Genomic DNA, 22,338 nt, shown 5'->3' with positions numbered 1-22,338 from the left:
ACTTCCGACTTCCTGCCCCGCCCACATGGCTTTCCATGAATGGGAGGCGGCCCCCGACGCCCCTTATACCGTAATTACCGTCGACGCGGCGCACGCCCTTTTCGGATACGCGAAGCCGGAGGCACCGCTGTGTCGCCTCGCGCTCCGGTCCTTACAGTGAGGCACTGTGGACGCTGCACGCGGCTCTGGTCGCATATTTTACGGGCAGCGGAGCGCCTCCTGTTCAAGTGCGCCAATTAGGCGTTTGAAAGGGGCTGTCCTAGATTGTATTATGCAAACTACCTGCAAATCATCTTCAAAAGTGTCACGAGATTTATTCCAAAATAAAATTGGGGAAACACTGCTTGAAAGGCCTGGGAGAGCCGCTGCCAGCCAATGAGGCAGAAGGGCCAGTGGTCTGGTTGGTGTAAAGGTGCGTCCTGTGTAACTCTCTGCTACAAGAGGCGCTGACAAGGAACACTACCTTAAACGGAGAGGTCTCTCAGGCTTCTCATCCTGTAAAATGGAGCCCCCACGTACACAAGAAGTATATCACTGTATACTGAAAATGAGACCCACTGACTGGTGTTCATCCCTGATGGTGCTGCAAATGAGTTTATTGGAGGTGGCCTAATTTAGCAAGTGCAGCTGGCAGGATAGTAGATGAGTGTGGTCCTTGACTGGATCCAGCAAGGAAATTGGCATGTGTTTTATTAAAAGGGGATTGGACCAACTGATGGAAGTGAAGAGGTTTAATGATGCATATTAGGAACCCCAGCTCCCAAAGAGCATACCTATAAATAGTGTAAGAACAGCTCTACTGCTGTAGCCCAGACACCACCTAGTCCTGTATGCCAGTAACAGCCCAACCAAGTGAGAGCAACCAACCCCTTCACCCCTTTTACTAAACTTTTCTCTAAACCAGTCATTCCATCCATCATTTTGGGTGCCCTTTTCTAACAATGTAATATTTTTTCAGCTGAAGCGTCTAGGACAGTAAACAGTATTCCAAATCCAGTCGCCATAGTGTTGCAGCATTATATCAACAGTTTTCTTTTCAGTTCCTTTCCCAATGATCGCTAGCATCAAAGTTGTCCTTTTTCACAGCTGCCACACCTTCATTGAGCTATCCACTGCCACCCACAAGGTCTCATTCTTGGCAACTCACCATCAGATTCACAGACCATGAGGTATATGTAAAATTAAGATATTTTGCCCCAACATAACATCAATTCATGGTTTAGAGTGAAATGCATTTTCCTCATTATCTCCAGAGAGAGAAAAGAGCAGGCAGCTGTGGGAGGAAGCTCAAGCCTGCATCTAGCCTCAAAGACTATTCTTCCCTCTGTGGTAGAAGATGGTGCCCCAATATAGATGAAGGAGCAGGAAGGAGCTCCCTGTGGCTTGGAGCACAGTTCCAATGCATAATTGCTCTTGCAAAGTCAAGAACCAAGGAAGTGAAGTGACGGGGTGGTAGGAAGCTAATTGCAGCAGAGGAGATGGAAGGAACCAGCTCAGATAACAGCCATCTGCCTGCAGGCCCAGCTTCTTCTTCTACCACCCACAAACTATACTAGAAATCTAATCCTGAGCAAGATTAGCCACAGAACTGGGCCTTTTCTATAAAGCAGCTCCTCTGGGCTCTCACAGAAATACCAAAGAATTGGGGGGGGGGGGAGAGAGAGAGAGAGACATAGGCAGTTGTTCAGAAAGGAAGCAAGAGTATACACATACATATACAGGAAGACCCATATTTCTCTTCACCCACATTCACACACTTTATAGCTCAAGCAAGTAAACCGCTATTAAGTGAAGGGTTACAGAGATGTTAGTGCTGAACATTATTTACATCTTCAATCCACCTCCCCAGGGAAATAACTCTTCCAGTTCCAGAATCCGGTCAGTTTAGTCCCACGCTGTATCTTTGATGAGAGCAACACAGGCTTACTAGAGATCCTCCTCATACAGAGCACAGCTCGGAACACAAGAGGCACCAGGAGAAAGTTGGAGCCGAGAGCTCGTTTTCACCACACAGTCTTACAGGAGCCCACTGCTAATGCTGAAGCACCTGACTTTTAACCAGGAGACTTAACCAGCAGGCTGTAAGGCTTGGAGAAGCAGGCCTGGCTGTAGTCAGGTAAAATAATAATAATAATAAACAAGCCAGAGTTCCCTTGGTCTCTCTCTCTGTTTCCTAAGCCAGTTACGCAGCCCTCCTGGTCTTCAGTCAAATCCTACCCTCTTTTGGGTCACAGTGCACTAGAAAGAGAAGCTGATTGCGTCACTCGTTCGGAAAGCCAAGGTCAGGGGACTGAAGGACACCCACCCACCCATCCACCGCCATCTAAGTGCTCCGTTTTGTGTGTATCAGCAGCTCACGCTGCAAGCCCGCATCGAGTACTGCAGCAGATTTGCCTGGAGGAAGGTCTGTGATGAGGGTGAGCTTGTTGAAAACGCCTCGGCCAAAATAATCCGCAACCACAGAAAAGCTGTCATTGGAGCATTTCATCTGTAAGATGGAACAAACAAAAGCTTCACTTTAGGGGGTGTTTGGGGTGGGAGATTCTATCATTTACTATACATTTTGGGAAATGGTTTGCCTCTATATGTTCGGCCACCTCTTGAGATATCATTGTCAAACTCAGCATGATGGTTCCCGAGGTGGGGCAGCAGACTTTGTTGCCATTTGGGCACAGACGCCATTTTGAACCAAGATGGTGGACCGAAACATGACTTTGGCATGTCCTCATCCAACATCCAGAGTGATGGATTCAAACACAAATTAGACTATGCATTTAAAACAACACAGTATTTTTTCCCACCTAAAAAATCCCAGGCAGGGCCGGGCAGTCCCCACTGGTTGGATATAAAGTGTCATAAGAACCCAGACTGGAAATCCATCTGGGCAGCCAGGGAGCCCCACCTGGTGCTGGAACTGGTCGTGCAAGTCCCGCTTCTGCTCTTGAGCGCGGATCATGTCCATGACTTTGCGGTTCTCTGGCAAGCAGGTGGGACACTCCGACCCACTCTCCGAGTAGCTCTCAAAGCAGTGCTGGTGGAAGGAGTGGCCACAGAGAAAATGAACTGAAGGCAGCTCCAAGGCACTGGTGCAAATGCTGCACTTGGTCTTCTGGAAGATCTTGGGACTGAGAAAAGGAAACACACAAGGGAAGGGCAAGGAAAAGAGATGGTTTTCAGGGACATGCGCAGAAGCAACAGCAACACATTCCTATGACGCCCACATTGCATTTGGACATCAAGCTTCTCCCCTGCCCTGGATACCAGGATTGCTACAGCAGCTGTAAGTAAAAAGCAGCTGTACTCTGGAAGGCTGCCAGATGAATGAAGTCTCTTTTGGAGTCCCAATCCATTTCAATCCCTTCCAAGGAACCACCTGGGCTTGTTCATCACACTGCACCACAAACCAGAGCGCAATGGGCAGAAGGCAGGAAAGTGGTATGTGGTGGTGTCTTGCTCCCTCTGGAGGCCACGTCTTATGGAGGTCAGACAGGCCCAGCAACATGCGAGTGCGGCTACCTGCTTTTGAGCTCCTCGATCTCCTTGCGGATCCGCTTAGTCTCCTCCCGGTACTTCTGAATCCTCTGCTCGTCCTGCTCAATCTGGCGGCTCTGCTTCTGCAGCTTGCTGACCAGGTAATCCTTGATGACTGACAGGGTGGCTGTGGAGTTGTGAGCCAGAGTCTGCACAACTGGACAGAGGGGGCAATCCATCAGCACAGGGAAGTAGAGGGAGTGGGGGCGATTTATATTATTACACCTGGGTGAGCACAAATCTACCTTGTCCCTTCAAACCACAGGGGAGGGGCCCTTCAGGATTCCCTGTCCCATTCCACAACACTCCAGACCCTTTAACGGCCAAGATTCAGACAGCAGAGGGCAATTTAAACTTGTTATCCATTGATAAAGGGTGGATCAGAAAAACAAATAAACCTTCAGCCAAAAGCATCACTGGCGTCAAGAGTAAAAGCAGCATCTGGCCTCCATAGGGTCTTGGAAGACAGGTCATTCTCATAAAGGGAGAGGCTGAAGGGAGCCCTGGATTTAACTAGCAGCTCTTTTGCTTGAGAGACTGGTTTTAATTCCCAGCTCTATCCACCCCAGAAGCTTCCCAAAGTCAAGCCTCCCAAGGAGACAGCCTCAGCCACCCCCACCCCCTGCCTGGAAGTGGAACCTCCCTCACCCAGCAGGGGCGGCATGAGATTCTTGGTCTCAATGTGCTTGAGCACAGCTGTGATGTACTCTTTGCAGTCCTCCTCCTTGTGGGCGAAGTAGCCGAGGGCTTGTTCCCAAAGGCAGGCCTCCTGGTCTCCGTACAGCTCACAGACTTCCACCACCTTCTTGTACTGCTCGTTCTGCATGTGGTAGTGCATGATCTGCTGGAAACTGGGGAGGGAAGGGATAAAGAGGGCCCTTTCCACTAGGAGGCCAAATATAATGCCCTTGAGCCCACCTGCTGCTCTCCAATCCTTCCTTAGCCACATAGCCTGGGCACAGGTCAGCCAGGTCCAAACCCTGCACATAGGCTGCAAAGCCTGGTCTAAAATATCCAGCACCTTCCCCATTGGGGAAGCTCCAGAAACCCTCTTCCACCCCACCCAAAAAAGAATAGGAGGTTGCTGGTGCCTCTAGACTCACAGCTTGCCCTGTTCGTAGAGGTACAAGACACCATCCTTGAAGTTGTGCATCTGGCACAGGACCAAAGCCTTATCGAAGACGCTCCGAAACTTCCCACTCTTCAGCAAGGAAATGGCTTCATTGTGCAGCCTCTCTTTGATCTACATGGAGCCCAGAGCCAAGAAAACATCAAGCTAATAAGCAGAGCTCTGCAGCAACTGGATCAGGCCGAAAGAAGCCCATCCAGTCCGGTATCCTGTTCTTACAGTGGCCAACTGGATGCCATAATGCAAGGAGAGCTAAATGCAACAGAATCACTTTCCTGCTCTTGCCCACCAGGCACTGTTATTCCAATTCTGGAGAGAGCATGCAATCATCAGGAATAATAGCGTCGCCCTCCATGAATGTGTCTAATCCTTTTTTGAAGCCATCCAAGTTGGTGATCATCACTAAATCAAGTGGGGGTAGATTCCGTATTTTGTGTCCCATCTTCCCGTTTCTCTGACTTGAATCTCCCACTATTCAGCTTTGCTGGATAACCCCAGGATCAAGAATTAGGAGATGGGGCATGGGCCAGGGGTGGCTACTCCTCATTTCAGGAGTCTGATCCAGACATAAACCTCCAAGCGACTGTCCTGGCACTGCCCCAATAACCCTCCAACTTTGGCAGAAAATAATAATGAAACAGACATACTGCTGTGTGGTGGGTGGGCCCTAATTGGGTGTTTGTGTGGGTGCAAACTCTCCTCTCCCTGGTCATCCAACTGATCATTTGGTGTGCAGAGAGGAAAAGATAATCTCCACTTTGCAGTTATCTGCACAGATCAGCAGTGTGTGTGTGTGTGTGTGTGTAGGCAACAGTATATGATAGTGTCTGGTGAGCACCCACTGCTGGAACGCAGTTCCCTGTCCCCTGCGAAGGTTGACCAAGGTTCAATGTGGCACTCAGGCCAAATGATGGGTTAGCCACCTGTGCCACCAGAGCCCCATAAATTGAGCTTTTCTCTCTTGCCAGCCAGATTTTCACTGGGCAGGTCACCCAAGACCTTGCTGCCAATGGCTTCCACCAGTCAACCTCCCCTGGGCACAACTAGAAACCCGACCCCAAGCGGAGGGAGGACTGACCTGTGGATCCTGCTCATGCGCCCAGTTCTGGAGGCGGAGCTCCAGCAGTGTGTCATACACGCCCTGCGGAGAGTCCGGCTGCACTTCAGACATGTGCTCTAGGAAGGCCTTCAGCTCCCGGGAGTTGTTGGCAAAAATGGGAATGAACTCATCAGGATTTGCCTATATTACAAAGAGAGAAGAGAGTGGGGAAAGGCAGGCAGTAGCCAGCCTAGATGGAACATTCTGTGTCTCAGTTCTCCTGGCAGAGCCTTCTGCAGCCCCAAATGTCCCAGAGCTCCCCCCCCCAAACAACACATGTGGGGAACCTTTGGATCTCCAGATGTTGCTGAACTACAACTCCCACCAGCCCCAGCAAGCAAATGTCCAGAGTGGATGGGAGCTGTAGTTCAGCAAAACCTGGAGGGTCAGTGGCTCCCCACACCTGCCCTACAAGGGGCCTAGCAAAGCTCAGGACACAGCAAGTAGCAGCAAGTGCTATTGCAATGAACCCAGGATGAAGTATGTGTGTGTGTTTGTATGGGGAAGAATAGCTTATCTGAACAGCAACCAGACAAGCAAAAACTCTGGAAGCTACACAGGTCTGAGCCCTTTGCTTCCTCCCAAAGGTTGTTCAACATTCCTGCCTTCCAGCCAGCTCAGTCGGTAGAGCATGAGGCACTTAATCTCAGGGTTGTGGGTTTCAATCCCACATTGGGCAACAGGGGTTGGACAAGGTGACCCTCATGGTCCCTTCCAACTCTACAGTTCTGTGACTCTGCTTGTCCCCACAATACATTGCAGGCTATCACCACTGAGCCTGCTTGCCCAGGCTGTATTTTACGCTCAGCATTTTGTTCACTTAATGCCAACTACTCCTCACCCCCCTGCTCCCCTTGCTGAGCACCACCCTCAGCTGCACAAGTAAAGGGCAGCAACACAGCCTCCCCTGCCCTGAATCCAGCAGATACCTTCCTCCCTTCCAGTGCTCCAGGACCCTCACGATCCCCCACCGGCTGGTAGTTCGTGCACAGGACCTTCAGGAGCTCAGTGGTCTCGTTCGGGACGTGATGCATAAGAATCTTGCCGTACCGCTTCATGTTGCTCTCGGCCTGCTCAAAGGGCAGCTTCCCAATGTAACGCAGGGCTTCCTGGTAGTTCTGCACAAGAGAAAGGCAGGCGATAGGAGAGAGAGGTTGCTTTGGAGCCAACGTGTTGGCCTTCTGCCTGCACACAGAACAGCTTTCCCAAACCAGGTGCCCTCTGCATGTCTTGGTCCTGTATCCCTGAAGGAGCATCTCCACCCCCATTGTCCAGCCCGGACACTGAGGTCCAGCACCGAGGGCCTTCCAGCAGTTCCCTCACTGCGAGAAGTGAGGTTACAGGGAACCAGGCAGAGGGCCTTCTTGGTAGAGGCGCCTGCCTTGTGGAACGCCCTCCCAGCAGATGTCAAGGCAATAAGCAACTATTTTACTTTTAAAAGACATCTGAAGGCAGCCCTGTTTAGGGAAGTTTTTTATGTTTGATGCTGTATTGTTTTTAATATTCAGTTGAAAGCTGCCCAGAGTGGCTGGGGTATAAATATGAAATTTATTTATTTATTTGTTTATTATTATTATTATTATTATTATTATTATTATTATTATTATTATTATTATTATTTTGCAGTACAATTCTCCTCAGTCCTAGCCAGCACAACAGCTGTGTGATGATGGGGGCTGATGGGAACTGTAGTCCAAAACACACACGGGGGGGGGGGGTTGTTACCCCCTTGAGAAAAACTGCTGCAGAACCACCACACGTGGAAAGTTTGTGAGACAAGTGTGCCAGCTCTGCCCCTCTCACCGCCGTTCCTGTGGGTCCTCCGCATGCTGGATGCTGACCATGCAAATCAGGGAGCCTCCTGCACTCAAGGAAACTCTCCAATGCATTTTAGAACCCTGACTTCAGTGTTTAAAAGTGCACAGGGAGCCTCAACAAGTACAAGAAGCTCAGAGCTTCAGACAGTTGGCTTCCAACTTGGGGGAGGGCAATAGGAATTAAAATGAGGGGGCAGCCAACCGGAAGTCCCCCGTCCGCCATTGACTCGGCACCCAACCGGAAGTCCCCAACCGGAAGATCAAAGCCGCGACTAACGGGAAAGTTTTGCGAACTCTGCCAAACTTTTTAAAAGTTACTTAAAAGTTGTTTAAAGGTTGTTTAAAGACTTTAAAATAGTTGATATGGCAAAAGAAGACACCGCTCCCCCTCTGGACTAGGATTCCGGGTCAGTAGCGGGCTGCAATATATTGTTGCCATTTTTTCTTTGTTGGGACTTTAGTGTTACAGTGACTGTTTACCAGTGGAGATACTTTGACTCTTTTACAGCCAGATACAAGCTATTTTAAAGACTTGGTGGTTACATTGCAAGTGAGAAATAGCTACTGTCTTGGGCTATTTAAAATAGACTCTTCTTGGCTTTAAGGAACTTACAATTTTTGAAAAATCTGAACTTTTTGCCTAAAAGTTGGATTATTGGACTGTTGTGGACTCCTGGCTCAGCAGCCTCTTTGTTCTCAGAAGCTAGCTGCAGGCCACCTGGTGTTTACTTTTGGGACTGTTGGTCTTCTGCTGTGAATGTCTGAGATAGTTACTACAGCAACTGGAGTGACCTTGAGATTACAGCTGCAGAGCCCACAGGGAATGGAAACTAGATCTAAAGGAACTGGCTCTGAAAAAAGGAAAGGCTCTGTTTCCTTAACTCTTCAGGAACAAATGGAGAAATTGGTTGCAAGTGTGGCAGAAATTGCAGCAGGTTTGAAAAGTGTCACCGAAGGGTTGAAGCAAACACAAGAATCGGTGAACACTATTGGTGCATCAGTGAATACAACAGTTAACTCTGCAATAGAAAAACTCCAAGTGGATATTAAGGCAGATATTAAAACCTCTACCCAGACATTAGAAAAATCAATTGGGCAAATTGAGGAAAATGTAAGAAAGAACAGAGATGAAATTAATAAAATTGGGCAGGAGGTGACTACGTTAAAAAAGGACTCTGAGGAGATTAAAGTGGTCAGAGAAAAAATAAAAAAGGTGGAGGAAAAATTGGACAATTTAGATTTGGAGCAGATAGAAAATATTGGAACACGACAGAGAACTGTGGAAGAGTCTCTTGCTTTTCTGCAACTACATCAGAGAGAAGGAAACATCCGTCTAAGGGGTCTTCCAGAATTGGAGGGGGAAGACCTAAAAGCCTATATTGTGGAACTATTCTCAACTTTTTGGGAGTTAGAAGAGGTAAACGTCTCAGCACGCATAGTGAAGGCCTTCAGATTTGGACCAAGAGGCTCCAGAGGAAAGAAAAGCACTAAAACAGTCAGTGACTGTTTGATTGTGCTGCACGATAGACACGACAGAGACTACTTTCTGGATTTACACTACAGAAACAACCTGGTGGTACAGCAGAATAAAGTAATTTTTTACAAGGATATCCCCAGATTCTTTTTAGATAAAAGAGCTCCTTATAACGACCTGGTGACGGAGTTAAGAAGAAGAAAAATCTCCTTCAGTTGGGAATTCCCAGAAGGCCTGGCATTTACGTTTGAAGGGAAAAAGATAAGAATAAGGTCCTTGGCGGAAAAGCAAAAGTTTTTGGATAAGCATCTGGAACATTTCAAAGGAACTCCATTGGACCCAGCACAGCTCTACAAGTTTCCAGAAGTATTCCCACCACCGCCGGGACTACCAGGACCAAGCCAAGATCCAGAACAAGATAAGAAAGGACAGGCAACTGGAGGAGAGGAATAAACAAAGAAATGGCGCTCAAGTTAATGACTTGGAATGTTCGGGGATTAAATCAGAGACCAAAGAGACGCAGAGTGTTTTACAGCATAGAAAAGAAGAATTTGGATATAATATGTCTACAGGAAACCCACATAGTCCGGCGTCACAGAAGATTGCTACAGAACAAAAAATTAGGCCAAGAGTTCATATCATCGGACAAGGTCAAGAAGAGAGGAGTAGTGATTTATGCAAAGGAGAAATACAGCCCAAGACAGCTATTTAAAGATGAAGAAGGGAGATACATCGCAATTGAAATTAACGTACAAGGCGAAAAATTTTTGATTCTGGGACTTTATGCACCAAATGATGGAAAGTCGATTTTTTACAAAAAAATACATGATTTGCTGCTGGATTATTTGGACTATAAGGTAGTTTGCCTTGGAGACTTTAATGGGGCAGTTTCCACACTAATGGATAGATCTCAAAGAACAAAACTAACAAATGATGGGAAACTCCCAAAGACTTTTTTTGAAATGGTGGACAATTTGAATTTGGTGGACTCTTGGAGATTAAAAAACCCCACAGAAACAGAGGCAACGTACTTCAGCGAATCTCAGCAGTCATGGTCGAGGATAGATTATATCTGGATCTCGAATGAATTGGCTCCAAAATTACAAAAAGCAGAAATCGGTCCTAAAACGCTTTCAGACCACAATCCGGTGCAGGTAAACCTAAAAATGATTTCCAAGGATTCTTTCAGGTGGAGAATGGATGATGCATTGATGAGAGATACCAAGCTAGTAGAAAGAGCGGCGAAAAAGATGAAAGAATATTTTCAAATTAATTGGAACTCAGAAGTGGAGAAAAGGATTGCTTGGGATGCAAGTAAAGCGGTAATGAGGGGATTCCTCATTAGTGAAAAGGCAAAAAAGAAGAAACAACAAAGTGCAGAAATGGAGAGACTGTTGAAATTAATCAAAGGAAAGGAAAAAGAATTAAGAGGACATCCCAGATGTGTCAAAATCCAAAAAGAAATTAAATACTTGCAATCCCAATATGCGAATATTATGAATCAAGATATCGAATGGAAAGTGAAAATGATGAAACAAAGAACATTTGAATCTGCAAATAAATGTGGAAAACTACTAGCTTGGCAATTAAAAAAAAGACAAAAGGCAAATGTCATCAGTAAATTGGTAGTAAATGGAAAAAATGTAGAGAAACCGGAGGAAATCAGATGGTGTTTTCAGAGATTCTATAAGCAACTGTACAAGGAGGAGAAGATAGATGAAGTAGAGATAGACCGATTTCTGGAAAAGAACGGATTGCAAAAAGTCCCAGAGGAAAAATTAACAACTCTCAACCACCCAATAACGACACAAGAAATAGAAGATGCAATAAACAACATGCAATTGGGGAAGGCTCCAGGACCGGATGGATTAACAGCAAAATATTATAAGACATTGAAAGATTGGCTATCACAGCCGTTAAGAGAAATTTGCAATAGAATATTAGAAGGAGATAGGGCACCAGAGACGTGGAAAGAAGCCTTTATCACACTGATTTTAAAACCAGATACTGATAAGACTCTAATGAAAAACTACCGTCCAATATCCCTTTTGAATGTGGATTATAAAATTTTTGCAAATGTTTTGGCCACAAGGTTGAAAAGAGTGCTGAAAGACTATATACATAGAGACCAAGCAGGTTTCTTGCCAGGAAGACAAATAAGTAATAATACGAGAATTATTGTGGACATTTTAGAAAAACTGGAGAGAGACATAAATACAGATGCAGCACTATTGTTTGTTGATGCAGAGAAAGCTTTTGATAAAGTATCTTGGATATTTATGAAAAAGAATTTGGAAAAGATGGGAGTTGGAGAAAAATTTTTAAATGGCATTAAGGCCATTTATACAGAACAAAGAGCAAAAGTTATTGTAAACAGTGTGATATCGGAGGAGATCGAAGTAGAGAAAGGAACAAGACAAGGGTGCCCTATCTCCCCCTTACTTTTTATTACGGTCCTGGAAGTCCTTCTAAATATGATTCGGAAAGATAAACAGACAAAAGGAATTAAAGTGGGAGAGAAGGAATACAAATTACGCGCCTTCGCGGACGATTTGATGCTATCCCTGCAAGAACCAGAAAGCAGTGTCCCCAGAGCTTTGGAATTAATTGAACAATTTGGACTTGTAGCTGGCTTCAAACTAAATAAGCAGAAAACCAAAGTTTTAGGTAAAAATTTGAGTGCAGAACAGATCCAAAGAATTCAACAAGCCACAGGCCTCAATTTTGTTAAATCTGTAAAATATCTGGGTATCAATCTCACAAATAAGAACTTGAACCTGTATAAGGATAACTATGAAAAATTGTGGATGGAGATAAAAAAAGATATGGAGATCTGGACAAGACTTAAATTGTCGTTAATGGGAAGAATAGCAGTGGTTAAAATGAATGTCCTACCAAGGATGCTGTTTTTATTCCAAGCCATACCAATTTTGGATAAACTAGACTGCTTTAAGAAATGGCAAAAGGACCTATCGAAATTTATATGGCAGGGCAAAAAGCCAAGAATAAAATTTAAGATCTTAACAGACTCTAAAGACAGAGGAGGCTTTGCCCTGCCGGACTTAAGGCTTTATTTTGAAGCTGCGGCCTTTTGCTGGTTAAAGGATTGGTTTAAATTAGAGAACGTTGACGTGTTGGACTTGGAGGGACATGATAATATGTTTGGCTGGTATGCATACCTTTGGTATGACAAGGTTAAAATCCACAGAACTTTTAAGTCCCATATAGTTAGAAAATCCCTATATCAGGTTTGGACTAGATACAAAGACTTGCTTGAGAGAAAGACTCCTAGATGGATCTCTCCAGTGGAGGCCAAGGCATATAAGAGACCGAATATGTCTGCAAACTGGTTAAGATATATGGACATATTGCAGCAGGAAGGGGACTCTTTTAAGCTAAAAAGCTACGATCAAGTAAAAAGTCAGGTCCCCGACTGGCTGCACTATCATCAGGTTTATGAAATATTTAAAATGGACAAAAAAGTTGGTTTTCAAGTAGAAAAATCAAAACTGGAAACAGAACTGATAGAATCGAACTTTAAAAACCTTTCCAAAATGTATAATCTTCTGCTAGAGTGGCATACAAAAGATGAACTGGTTAAATCCTCAATGATAGATTGGGCAAAAGATGTAGGACATAATATTATGATGGATGACTGGGAGAGATTGTGGCAAAAAGGTATCAAATTTACTGCTTGTCATGGTTTAAGAGAAAACATAATGAAAATGGTTTATAGATGGTATTTGAGCTTCCGGCGGCTGGCGCAATCATGGATGGTCGTGGGCTGCTTCGGCTGCGAGGCACCCAGTTCATCCCGGGGGTCAGGAGCTCCGCTACCGCATAGCGGGCTCCAGTTGGGGCACGGGAAGAGCGTCCCGTGCCCTGGGCTCCCCGGCTGTGCCCATTGTGCTCCGAACCCTTCCCCCGCACCCCCTGTAAAGGGGGAGTGGGGGTGAAGGGACCACGGAGCCGGGCCTTAGGGGAAATGCCCCAACCGGGATGTTTACATGCGGCGGCAAAGTCCGTGATGAGCGTCTCTGTTCTACCTATCATTAAGGAGTTGCTAAGAAACCAGAAGCTGTGAGTAATTGACTGACTCTTTGTATTCCGGGAAAGCTCTGGGATTAAGAGAAGAAAGGCAGCCCGCCTCTCTCCCTTCGGGTGGTGAAAGAAATTAACTCTTTAAGTGACTGCTGCTACAACAATCAATTGAAAGTACTTGGAATTTGAAAGTTGAGTCTGTTGAGATCTCCTTTTGGGGGTTAACTGAGGAAAAAATATCTTCATTTGAAGTTTTGGTCTTTATACTCCGGCATTGGAAGAAATGGCGACGTTTCGGACTTGCGTAGGAAAAAATTCAGACAAAGGAAGGAAAAGACAGGAAATGCAATCTGATACCCACCTCCCCCCGAAGATGCTGGACTTTGCATTTATGTTGGCACTGAAGGACTGGGAGGAGGAGGAAAAGCTTACTGTCTTTCAACTGGAACTGCTTGATCGAAAACTAAGAGCCTTGAGTGCGATTATAAATGGAAAGAATTTGTTTTCCACAGAGGAGGCTTTTCGAAAGTTTTATTCAATGGAAACAGACTTTTGCAAAGAGTTGGAAGATGTGCTGCAAGGATGGTTTGAGATGGCTGAGCAAATCCGTCTGGAACAGGGGCCGAGTTCAGGGGGTGGCAGTAACCCTGGAACGGAAAGATTTTTAATATCCAGACTTCGAGGTGGCAGCTCGGGGTCGAGGGACATAGAATTAAGATTTCTACAAGAAGAAGAAGTATGGTACAAAGACACGGAGAAACTCAGATTGGAGAGGGCGAACATCTTGGAGCTCGATGCAGGGTTTGTTGTGGTTGCAATCAGGATCTGTGGACACTCAGAAGAATACAATAGGAGATCCGGTTCTGGTGAAAGACAGGAGAAGATAATGGACAAAAGGGGAGTGGGCTGAATCAATTAAAGTATAACATAGATGGTCTGCCATGGTATCCGAAATCGGAGTGTGAAGTCTGTTAATTACAAGTTTATTTTAAATAAGTAAGGAGATATTGAATCTAAGTTAAAAGCAGCATGATAAATGATAGAAGAAATAAGTCTAGCTGTAAGAATATCTGGTTAAGTTTTAGGTTATAATGCAAAGATTATGATAAAGGTGTTTTTTCCTTTTTTTTAAGTAATGCTAAATTTTTATAGAGAAAAGTTGTTAAGGAAATAGTGTATTGTTTTAAAACCGAAGGTGTACAGGCGGGGGAAGTCAAACGTCAAGATTTGGAACTAGAATTTTTTTTTTTAGTAAGGTATACAGACAAGAAGAAGAATCCTGACATTATGTGTATTTGTATTTGTTTTGATATTTGTAGGTGTGGGGGTTGGGTTTGTGTTATTTTGTGAAAATGTCAATAAATTCTGTTAAAAAAAAAAAATATAGATGGTATTTGACACCAGTTAAGATTGCCAAGATGAATACTAAAATGTCAGATGTATGTTGGAAATGTAAACATGCGAAAGGTACCTTTTTTCATATGTGGTGGTTGTGCCCAGCGGTAAATGCTTTCTGGGATAAGATTTATAATGAGCTAAAGAAGGTAATGAAAGTTACCTTTTGCAAGAAACCAGAGGCATTTCTTCTGAGCATAACCAATGAAGAGATACCCAGTCAGGATAGAGTGTTTTTTATGTATGCCACAACAGCAGCTAGAATTCTATTGGCAAGAACATGGAAAGGTGAAGAGATACCAACGGTGGAGGAATGGCAGATGAAGATGATGGAATACATGGAACTCGCAGAACTGACTGCCAGAGTCCGGGACCAGAGGGAGGGGAAGGCGTCGCAGGAGTGGAAAAAATTTAAAGACTATTTAGTTAAATCAGTTAAATTGAATATCTGAGCAGAATTAGACAGAATATCGGCTTTGGTAGAGATGTGTTAGATATAAATGGTAAGATGAATTTTTGTATGTGAAAGATGTATGTGTCAAAATATGTTAAGATAGGTCGTCAAGATAAGATACATAGTTATTGAGATATTTGACCAAGTAAAAGCTAAGTATATTAAAATCTGGGCAAATGTGAATTGAATAATATATAAAGCTACCTTGAAGAAGTATTTGTTTTTTTGAAGACAGTGGAGGGAATGGGGGAAGCCCCCAAATAGAGAAGTTAGAAACAAGAAATATACAAAGATAGATATTGGCTAAGGTTTGTATATGTCCTTTTTATGCTTTTATTGTTGTTATTGTTTTGAATGTTGATTATGTTTATTGTTGATTATGTTTAATGTTGATTTTGTTTTTATTGTTTCTTATGTTTTGTGTTGATGTTGTATTCTGTTTTCTCTTTGTCTTATTGGAAAATAATAAAATCTTATAAAAAAAAAAAAATGAGGGGGCAGAGCTAGCACTCCCATCCCCATGCCCCCCTCCCCCAGTAATTATTCTACATGCTGATAGGACACCTGAAGAGGGCTTCAGACACAAGCATGGATAATACTCCCAGGGCAAGGCAGGCTGAGGAAACTTCAGAAGCAGACCCCAGTTCCCCTGTATCTTGGGGTTAGAACTAAGTATTTAAAGAAATACTCATAGTGAGATGAAAACAAAACACGAGCAGGACTTGAAATATGAGCAACAGCATTCATTATTAAGATAAATAGGTTAAAATGGATGTACAGTCATACCTTGGTTGCCGAACACCTTGGAACTCGTACGTTTCAGCTCCTGAACGATCAAAAACTGGAAGTGAGTGTTCTGGTTTCCGAACGATTTTCAGAAGCGGAACGTCCGGCGCGGCTTCCAACTGGCTGCAGGAACTTCCTGTAGCCAATCAGAAGCCACACTTTGGTTTCTGAACGTTTTGGAAGTCGAACAGACTTCAGGAATAGATTCTGTTTGACTTCCAAGGTATGACTGTAGTGGATAGTATACGTGAAATATGCAGCATTCAAGGGTAAATGTGGAAACCATGGAAGGGGAGGATGAGAAGTCAATGGATAATATAATTTACGGTCTATGTTAAAGGTTTTTGTCTGTCTGACTGTTTTTTGTGAAAAATAAATAAATTAATAATAATAATGATGATGATGATGATGATGAAAAAGAACTAAGCAGTGGACAGTCCTGCCTTTTATTCTCCATGGCAACAAGTCACACAGATTCTCTTGCAAAATGCAGCACAGGAGCAGCTGCCCAACTTAATGTAAAAATCATGGCAAGCCTTTTTAAACTCGCTGCTGCAGCCTTGAGGCCCCAAAACGTTTAACAACCAAGAAAGTGTTCGTAACAGGCCAAGTGAAAGACCCGCGGGAGCGAGCAAGTTACCCACCCTTACGCTAGTCTAATGCCTCTTTGACTGCCATGTGGGAAAACAGATGTACACAGTCCCAAACTGTGGACACTACTATCCCCAGTGCAAAAAAGGGAGAATGTAGAGAAACACGGTCGTCACACACACCCCTCCTGAGCCAAAGCACCTCTCAGGTTTCTCCAGCATCCAGATGCACTCCAAGAAGTCAGCTTTAAAAGCTGGAAGTGAAGCTCAGCATCAGGCAGGCAGTTTGGCCTCACCTTGATATCCTCCAGCTGGATCTTGAGGTACCACTCGTGGTGTGCATGCTTCTCAGCTAGGTACACGGCATGGGAGTAGCAGCCTGCCTGACGCAGAACCTTGATGGCTGTCTCCACATCAAAGTGCACCTCACTCTCACTGGTCTGTGTGGGGGAGACAAAGCAAAGAAGGCATTCAGAAGGGGCATGTCTACTGAGAAAGAGAAATACCTCTGTATTTCTCCCATGAAACCGTAATATATTGTGGCTGGAGCCAGAAGCAGCAGGTTGCTCCCTGAGACAAAGAGAAAGCCTCTGCTTCTTCCTTCCTATGAGGTTAAAAAGAAATAAGCTTCTCTTCCTGCAAAGGGAAGACTTCTGATCCTTCTCAACTCCAGGACTGGAGGAAAGCACCCACCCAACCTTAAGCAGTCAAATGAAGGGTCCTTCAATTACCCAGAAGGCTCTCTCAAACTCTGCACTGGGAATGTGGAGCAAGCAGACACCAAAAGTTGGAGGATGGCTGCTCAAGCACACAAGCCCATTGAGGCATAATGGGGAAGGAGGAAAAGCTACCCCTAGAGCCAGCGTGCCAGGGCACCCACACCCTTCCCTGTTGTACCTTGATGAACTCCTCAAGCTTGGATATGTCTTTCAGCTTGGTGTAGCAATTCAGCAGCAGTGTCGTGTGGTCTGCATTGGCCAATGACTGCAGGTGGAGCGTCTGCAAGTACGCAGTCAGGTTGTGTATCCTCTGAGCATCCAAGAACTTGCGGATGACGTAGGACGGCTCTAGTTTCCCAATGGTACTAGGGAGAAAGAGGCCCCTATGAGGACCCTATTCCAGGTAATCGAAAGCCAAGAGAGAGGATGGGAAAGTGTGCATGTAACCCCAACCTCACATCTGGTTCTACAGAGGATCAGAAGGTGCAGCCACAATTTCCAACACAAGTAGGGCATGGGGAGAGGAGGTGGCTTGGAGTATAAATGCCGAATTAATTGGGGAGAGTGGAAATCAAGTGGGTGTAAATCAAAACTTGCAATTCTCACAATCTGGGGCTGGAAACTTATCTTGGTCTGCCCCTCACATTGCCAACAGTAGTGCAATCTACTGATAAGCACCTCACAATCTGAAAAGCCAGGAGCAACCACAGATAGATAGGAATTCCCTATATACTATCTCAGTAAATAAATCCCAGTCCACTGGGATCCAGAGAGCCAAACTCCATTTGGACATGTCCGAGCTCACCAGGGCTCTGTGTGTTTGCAAACCACATTTGGATGGATTTAGTTCCCATCTCATGATGGTTTCCCTGGTGAAGCAATTCAGAAAGGAAGCCAGCAAGAAGGCGGCAGGTCAGCCAGATTAAAAATACAGATTTGTGGCAACCAGATGCTTAGATGGCAAGGCCTGTGGTCTTTCTTCTCACCCCAACATGGTTGTAATGGGGAGGGAGGGAGGGAGGGCTAAAACTCCCCTGTCCCGCCTACCGAATATATTGCTGAATGGCGCCATCATGGTTTCCCTTGTTATACAGATGGTCTCCATACTGGCGAAAGATCTCAGACAAGCCGTCACTATCCAGGTGGTGGCTCCTGGCCAGGTGAATGGCCATTTCAAAGAGGTTCTTCCTGAAGAGCATCTGTTGGAAGGGAAGGGCTTGCTTGCTTACAAACGTTGATGGGAACAACAGGGTTTAAAGGGTCATGTTGACTATTCATAGCTATTGTTCCATGGGGAGCTGCTTAATTACTGGGGTCCTCAAGTATGGAATGCACACTGATGTATTGTTTTGTGAATGCTATGCATTCGCAGCTTTCGTAACTGTAAGAGGAGAAACAAGGGGCTCTAGGCCACAGCTGCTCCCTCCCTCTGTGCCACATGGCACAGATGCTAGTTCAGAGTCACTTCCAGCCCCTTACTCAGGCTCCTTATGGAGCAACAGCAGACCACACCAACCTCCCGCAAACTGGAGCCCTCCAAATGGTTGGGGATACAGCTCCCCATCAGCCCCAGCGAGCACAGGTGTATGATGCTGGGACTGACAGGATTTGCAGTCCAAACGGTCTGGTGTAGGGCAACGTCTGGGCTTTGAGCTGCAGGCAGTTGTGAATAAGCTTTGCACCTCAGAGCCCCACCAACCACAGAGGAGGAAGAAGCGACCAAGGTCCCTTGCCTCAAGCTTGGTTTGCGTGTCCTTCTCCTGCAGTGCATGGAGCTTCCCATCTCTGGTCAGCACATAGAGGCACCCCCACTCGGCCAGGACATCCACCACGTCGTCAAAGACAGAGCTGTATGCAATGAACTTGTTGCCCAAGTCATAAATATTCAGGATCTGCTTGTCAGAGTTTTGTGGGTCACTCCCAGCAAATTCCGATCTGGAGTACAGAGGAGCAAAGAGTAAGGGACAGCCTCAAAGATAGTCTTTTAACTTTCACTCACAGGTCAGGAGTTCCCTTTTGTGCACTGGATGAAAGAATGGTCGACACTCACAGCCTCAGAGAGTCTCAAACTGCTGATCTTAACATTTCCAGGCAAACGTTAAAGTCAGTTGGCAGAGCCCTCTGTGAGTACCCGATGAATCTAAAAAACTGATGACCAAGCTTTTGCATTCTGATGCATAAGCTGCATCTCCCTCCTATTTCTCCACCACTATATGTACGTCAACATAACTGTTTCTGAGCCTTGGATAGCACAACATATCGCCTTGCTGCAAAGTAGGGTTTCCCTACCCAACCCCAACCCCCACACTCAGCCATTTGGACCTTCCAACCTTTCATGACAGCCATCACATTCTCAAGATTACTTGTACATATCCCACTCAGCATATTCAGAAAATCCAAGACCTGATAGGAAGCTGGAAAGGAAAGCCGGATTTAACACTGCCTGCAAATAGGGATTGGAAGGCCAAGAAGAAATCCCATGCAACACACAATAGCTTTCTACTGCTCTCTCCTACAGAAGAGTACCTAACCAGAAGCAATAAATAATTTCAAAGCAACCACCTTTATCCATTTATGAAACTGTTAAAAGAAGATTGGAAATGAAACCCAGAAAGGAGAGGTCTGTGGAAGTCGCCCTAAGATGTTAAAGAAATTAATGTGATGTTGATATACCGGTAAGCGTTTTTTGTGTGTTGTGTTTGTTTCTGTATTTGTTTTATATGTTCTACAGTATATCTTATAAAATGAATAAATATTTATAAATAAATAAATAATATCTAGATCCCACACCCAGAGTTTTTAAGAGTTCAAAGGAAAACAATTCAACGTTATTCTGTCTTGCAGCTCTGTCTTACTTTGGAGAAGGCTTCCGTTCCTTGGAAACAATGACAAGGTAGCCCCGATACCAGTGGGCTATCAGCTTCTGGCCTTCAAAGGCAAAGCAGGGCCCACGCTCATCTGGCTGGTACAGATATACACATTCATCTCCTGCCACAATGAACTGGAGGTCCTGGGAGGGATCGCTGAGTGTGGAGCAGCGCAGCCCGCAGCCACGTGTGTCCAGTTCTAGCTTCGGATAGTCCTTCACTGAAAGCGTATAACACTGCAAAGTCCACAAGGAGGAGGACACAATGAAGCTTGGAAAGCCACAAGAACAGCTCAGAAACTGGGGCGGGGCAGGGCATGACCACCACCCCCTCTTGGTCAACCAAACATCTTACCTGGATGTTCTCTGTGGTGGCAACAAACAGATGTGTTGTTTTGCCAGACTGACGGAAGGCAAGGCCTGTAACTGGGTAACTGCCTTCATGAAGGATCTGACTTTTGCTGTGCCGATCTCTCGTGATGTCCCCTTTAGTGAGCACAACGCTCCCATCTGTAAAGCCTACAGCAGAAATGGGAAAGGGCGGATGCTGCATTCCATGAGATACCCTGGGAAAAAGCAGGCGTTCTCTACCATCGAAAGACATCAGGTAAGTCCACCAAATGGAAAGCTGAATTAAATTATTATGAAAAGACGAAGGAGCACTCTCCCCAAAACAAAGTAGATCAATTTCTGCAAGATCAATTTCTCCTTTATGATTTTATGCCTCTAACTCACAGCAGCAATTTCATTTGCACTTACCAATCGCCATGAAGTTGAGATTCTCATGGACTGTAAGACAGGACACAACTGTAGGCTTGTTGCCTGGTATTGCAGGGAAAATCCTGGTGCACAGAGGATTCCCACCATCACGCTTCTCTAGATTCCAGACTTTGACCTACAAGTTATTATAGGGGGCTTGTTGAGGAAAAGCACCACAAATTGGACCGATTCCCTCTTTATCTAAAGGTAAGTGCTACTGTGCATATGAGATGCCCACTTCCCCCTTTCTCCAGTCAAACTCTGGGACCAGGAGTGCAGACATTGCTGCTGTGGAAAGAAAGGAGCCACATTTACTCTCCTAGCAAAAAGTCACTGCAGGGCAAATAGGCAGAAGGAGCAAGACACCCTTCTCTTGATGCCAAATGTGCGCAAGTCAGAAAAATACAAAAAAGCCAAAATTCCTGAACACCTGAGTTAAAGGCTTAGGTGACAAATAAATATTTAAAATTCCTAGATTCCAGCAGCAACGTTTTGAAGAACTGGTGGCCCACACTTATCTCAGCCTTGTCATCACAGAAGACTTCTCCTTCCCTACAACTAATCTCGCAAAAGCTTTCCATCAAACAGAAAAATAAAACCAACTTACCAAAGGGTTAATACCTTCTTCATCCTCCCCAACAGAAGCCAAGATGCTGTGCTGCTTCAACTGGTAGAGGTGTGTCACTCTCAGTTTATAAGCTTGGAAGCTGCTGAGCTCAAGGTTGCGCAGCAGGAACCATATCTGCCCTTCCATATGTAGGTCTGAGTTAAGGAGTCCTCCCCGTAAGAGAGCAGAAGGCACGAAAGGCTCAGTGGTTCACTTCTAAAATCTTTTATCGCATTACATTTATATCCCATCTTTCTTCCATGATGGAACTCGAATTGTTTCCGCAGCTGCCTCCCAACCAGACACTGAACAAGACCTGCATTTCTGAGCTGGGTCAAAGGTTGGTGGTGAAGTAGGTAAAGGCTTCTACTTTCTGTCTGTTGGTTATCGTGGACTCAGGGTGCCTACCTAACCTGTGGTTGCCCAGATGTTGCTGGACTCTTAACTGCTGTCAGTTTGGGCAATGGCCATGGTCGATGGTCAGCAGCATAGGGTGACAACTCAGCCACCGCGATGTAGGCAACACTGAACTAGCTGACCCAATGCTTTCATCAGGCATCGCCTTATGTTCTTAACTTGAATAAGCCCACGGGGCGGGGAGGAGGAATGCCTTCAGACTTTGGTAGGAGGCGAGCCATGGTCCAGCTTACCCAAAACTCATGCCCATTGACCGAGACAAAAGCCCTGCCCAGGCGAACTGGTTGAGGGGAAAAGAGCACTCCACACACGCTCAGAGGTACCCTGCCCACCCCCCGCGACACCACTAACGGCAAGGATATCCCCGAAAACGAGGTTGCCTCGGCCCGAGTCACAGACCGTGATGCCTGGCGGCAACAGCACCGGCTTCCCATCAGGCTCCGTCAGGACATCGCGGTCGAAGAAGGCGAAGCGGCGCCATTGCAGGTAGGCCGCCATCTTGACAGGTAGGCCCAACTCCGGAGGAGAGTCATGTGACCATGCCGCTTCCGCATTGCCGCTTCTCTTAGCGCGGGGGCTGCTGGGATTTGTAGTTCGCCGAGGCTCTAAACCCCGGCCTAGTGCGCAAGCGCAGATAAGTCCGCAGCCCTGACG

At 45.6% G+C, this 22,338-nt stretch overlaps 1 protein-coding gene across 1 annotated transcript; it reads right to left on the bottom strand.

Annotated features, from left to right (window-relative positions):
• Nucleotides 1–1,732: 1,732 nt before the first annotated feature.
• Nucleotides 1,733–22,267, bottom strand: VPS11 (VPS11 core subunit of CORVET and HOPS complexes). The gene is made up of 16 exons (XM_033172341.1): nucleotides 22,047–22,267; nucleotides 21,268–21,416; nucleotides 20,661–20,796; nucleotides 20,257–20,420; nucleotides 19,891–20,138; nucleotides 18,769–18,970; nucleotides 18,083–18,234; nucleotides 17,214–17,400; nucleotides 16,613–16,756; nucleotides 6,689–6,877; nucleotides 5,739–5,900; nucleotides 4,635–4,774; nucleotides 4,180–4,382; nucleotides 3,517–3,688; nucleotides 2,903–3,125; nucleotides 1,733–2,488 (listed from the first exon to the last, which is right to left on the bottom strand). Exons 1-16 carry the CDS (start codon nucleotides 22,180–22,182, stop codon nucleotides 2,324–2,326), a joined length of 2,772 nt encoding a protein of 923 aa, XP_033028232.1. The 5' UTR covers nucleotides 22,183–22,267; the 3' UTR covers nucleotides 1,733–2,323.
• Between the last annotated feature and the right edge of the window lie 71 nt (nucleotides 22,268–22,338).

Source organism: Lacerta agilis, chromosome 15, assembly GCF_009819535.1.
Source record: "Lacerta agilis isolate rLacAgi1 chromosome 15, rLacAgi1.pri, whole genome shotgun sequence".
NCBI classification, from domain to species: Eukaryota; Metazoa; Chordata; class Lepidosauria; order Squamata; family Lacertidae; genus Lacerta; species Lacerta agilis.
Note: the sequence above shows the minus strand (reverse complement) of the source record. Positions and strands in the feature narration are given on the sequence as shown.

Coding starts and splice junctions, on each gene's coding strand:
- VPS11 (XM_033172341.1), bottom strand. CDS start 22,182: ATGGCGGCCTACCTGCAATGGCGCCGCTTCGCCTTCTTCGACCGCGAT. Junction 20,139..20,256: donor CCACCACAGAGAACATCCAG/GTAAGATGTTTG, acceptor TGGACTTTGCAG/TGTTATACGCTTTCAGTGAA. Junction 16,757..17,213: donor AGCTTGAGGAGTTCATCAAG/GTACAACAGGGA, acceptor TCCCCCACACAG/ACCAGTGAGAGTGAGGTGCA.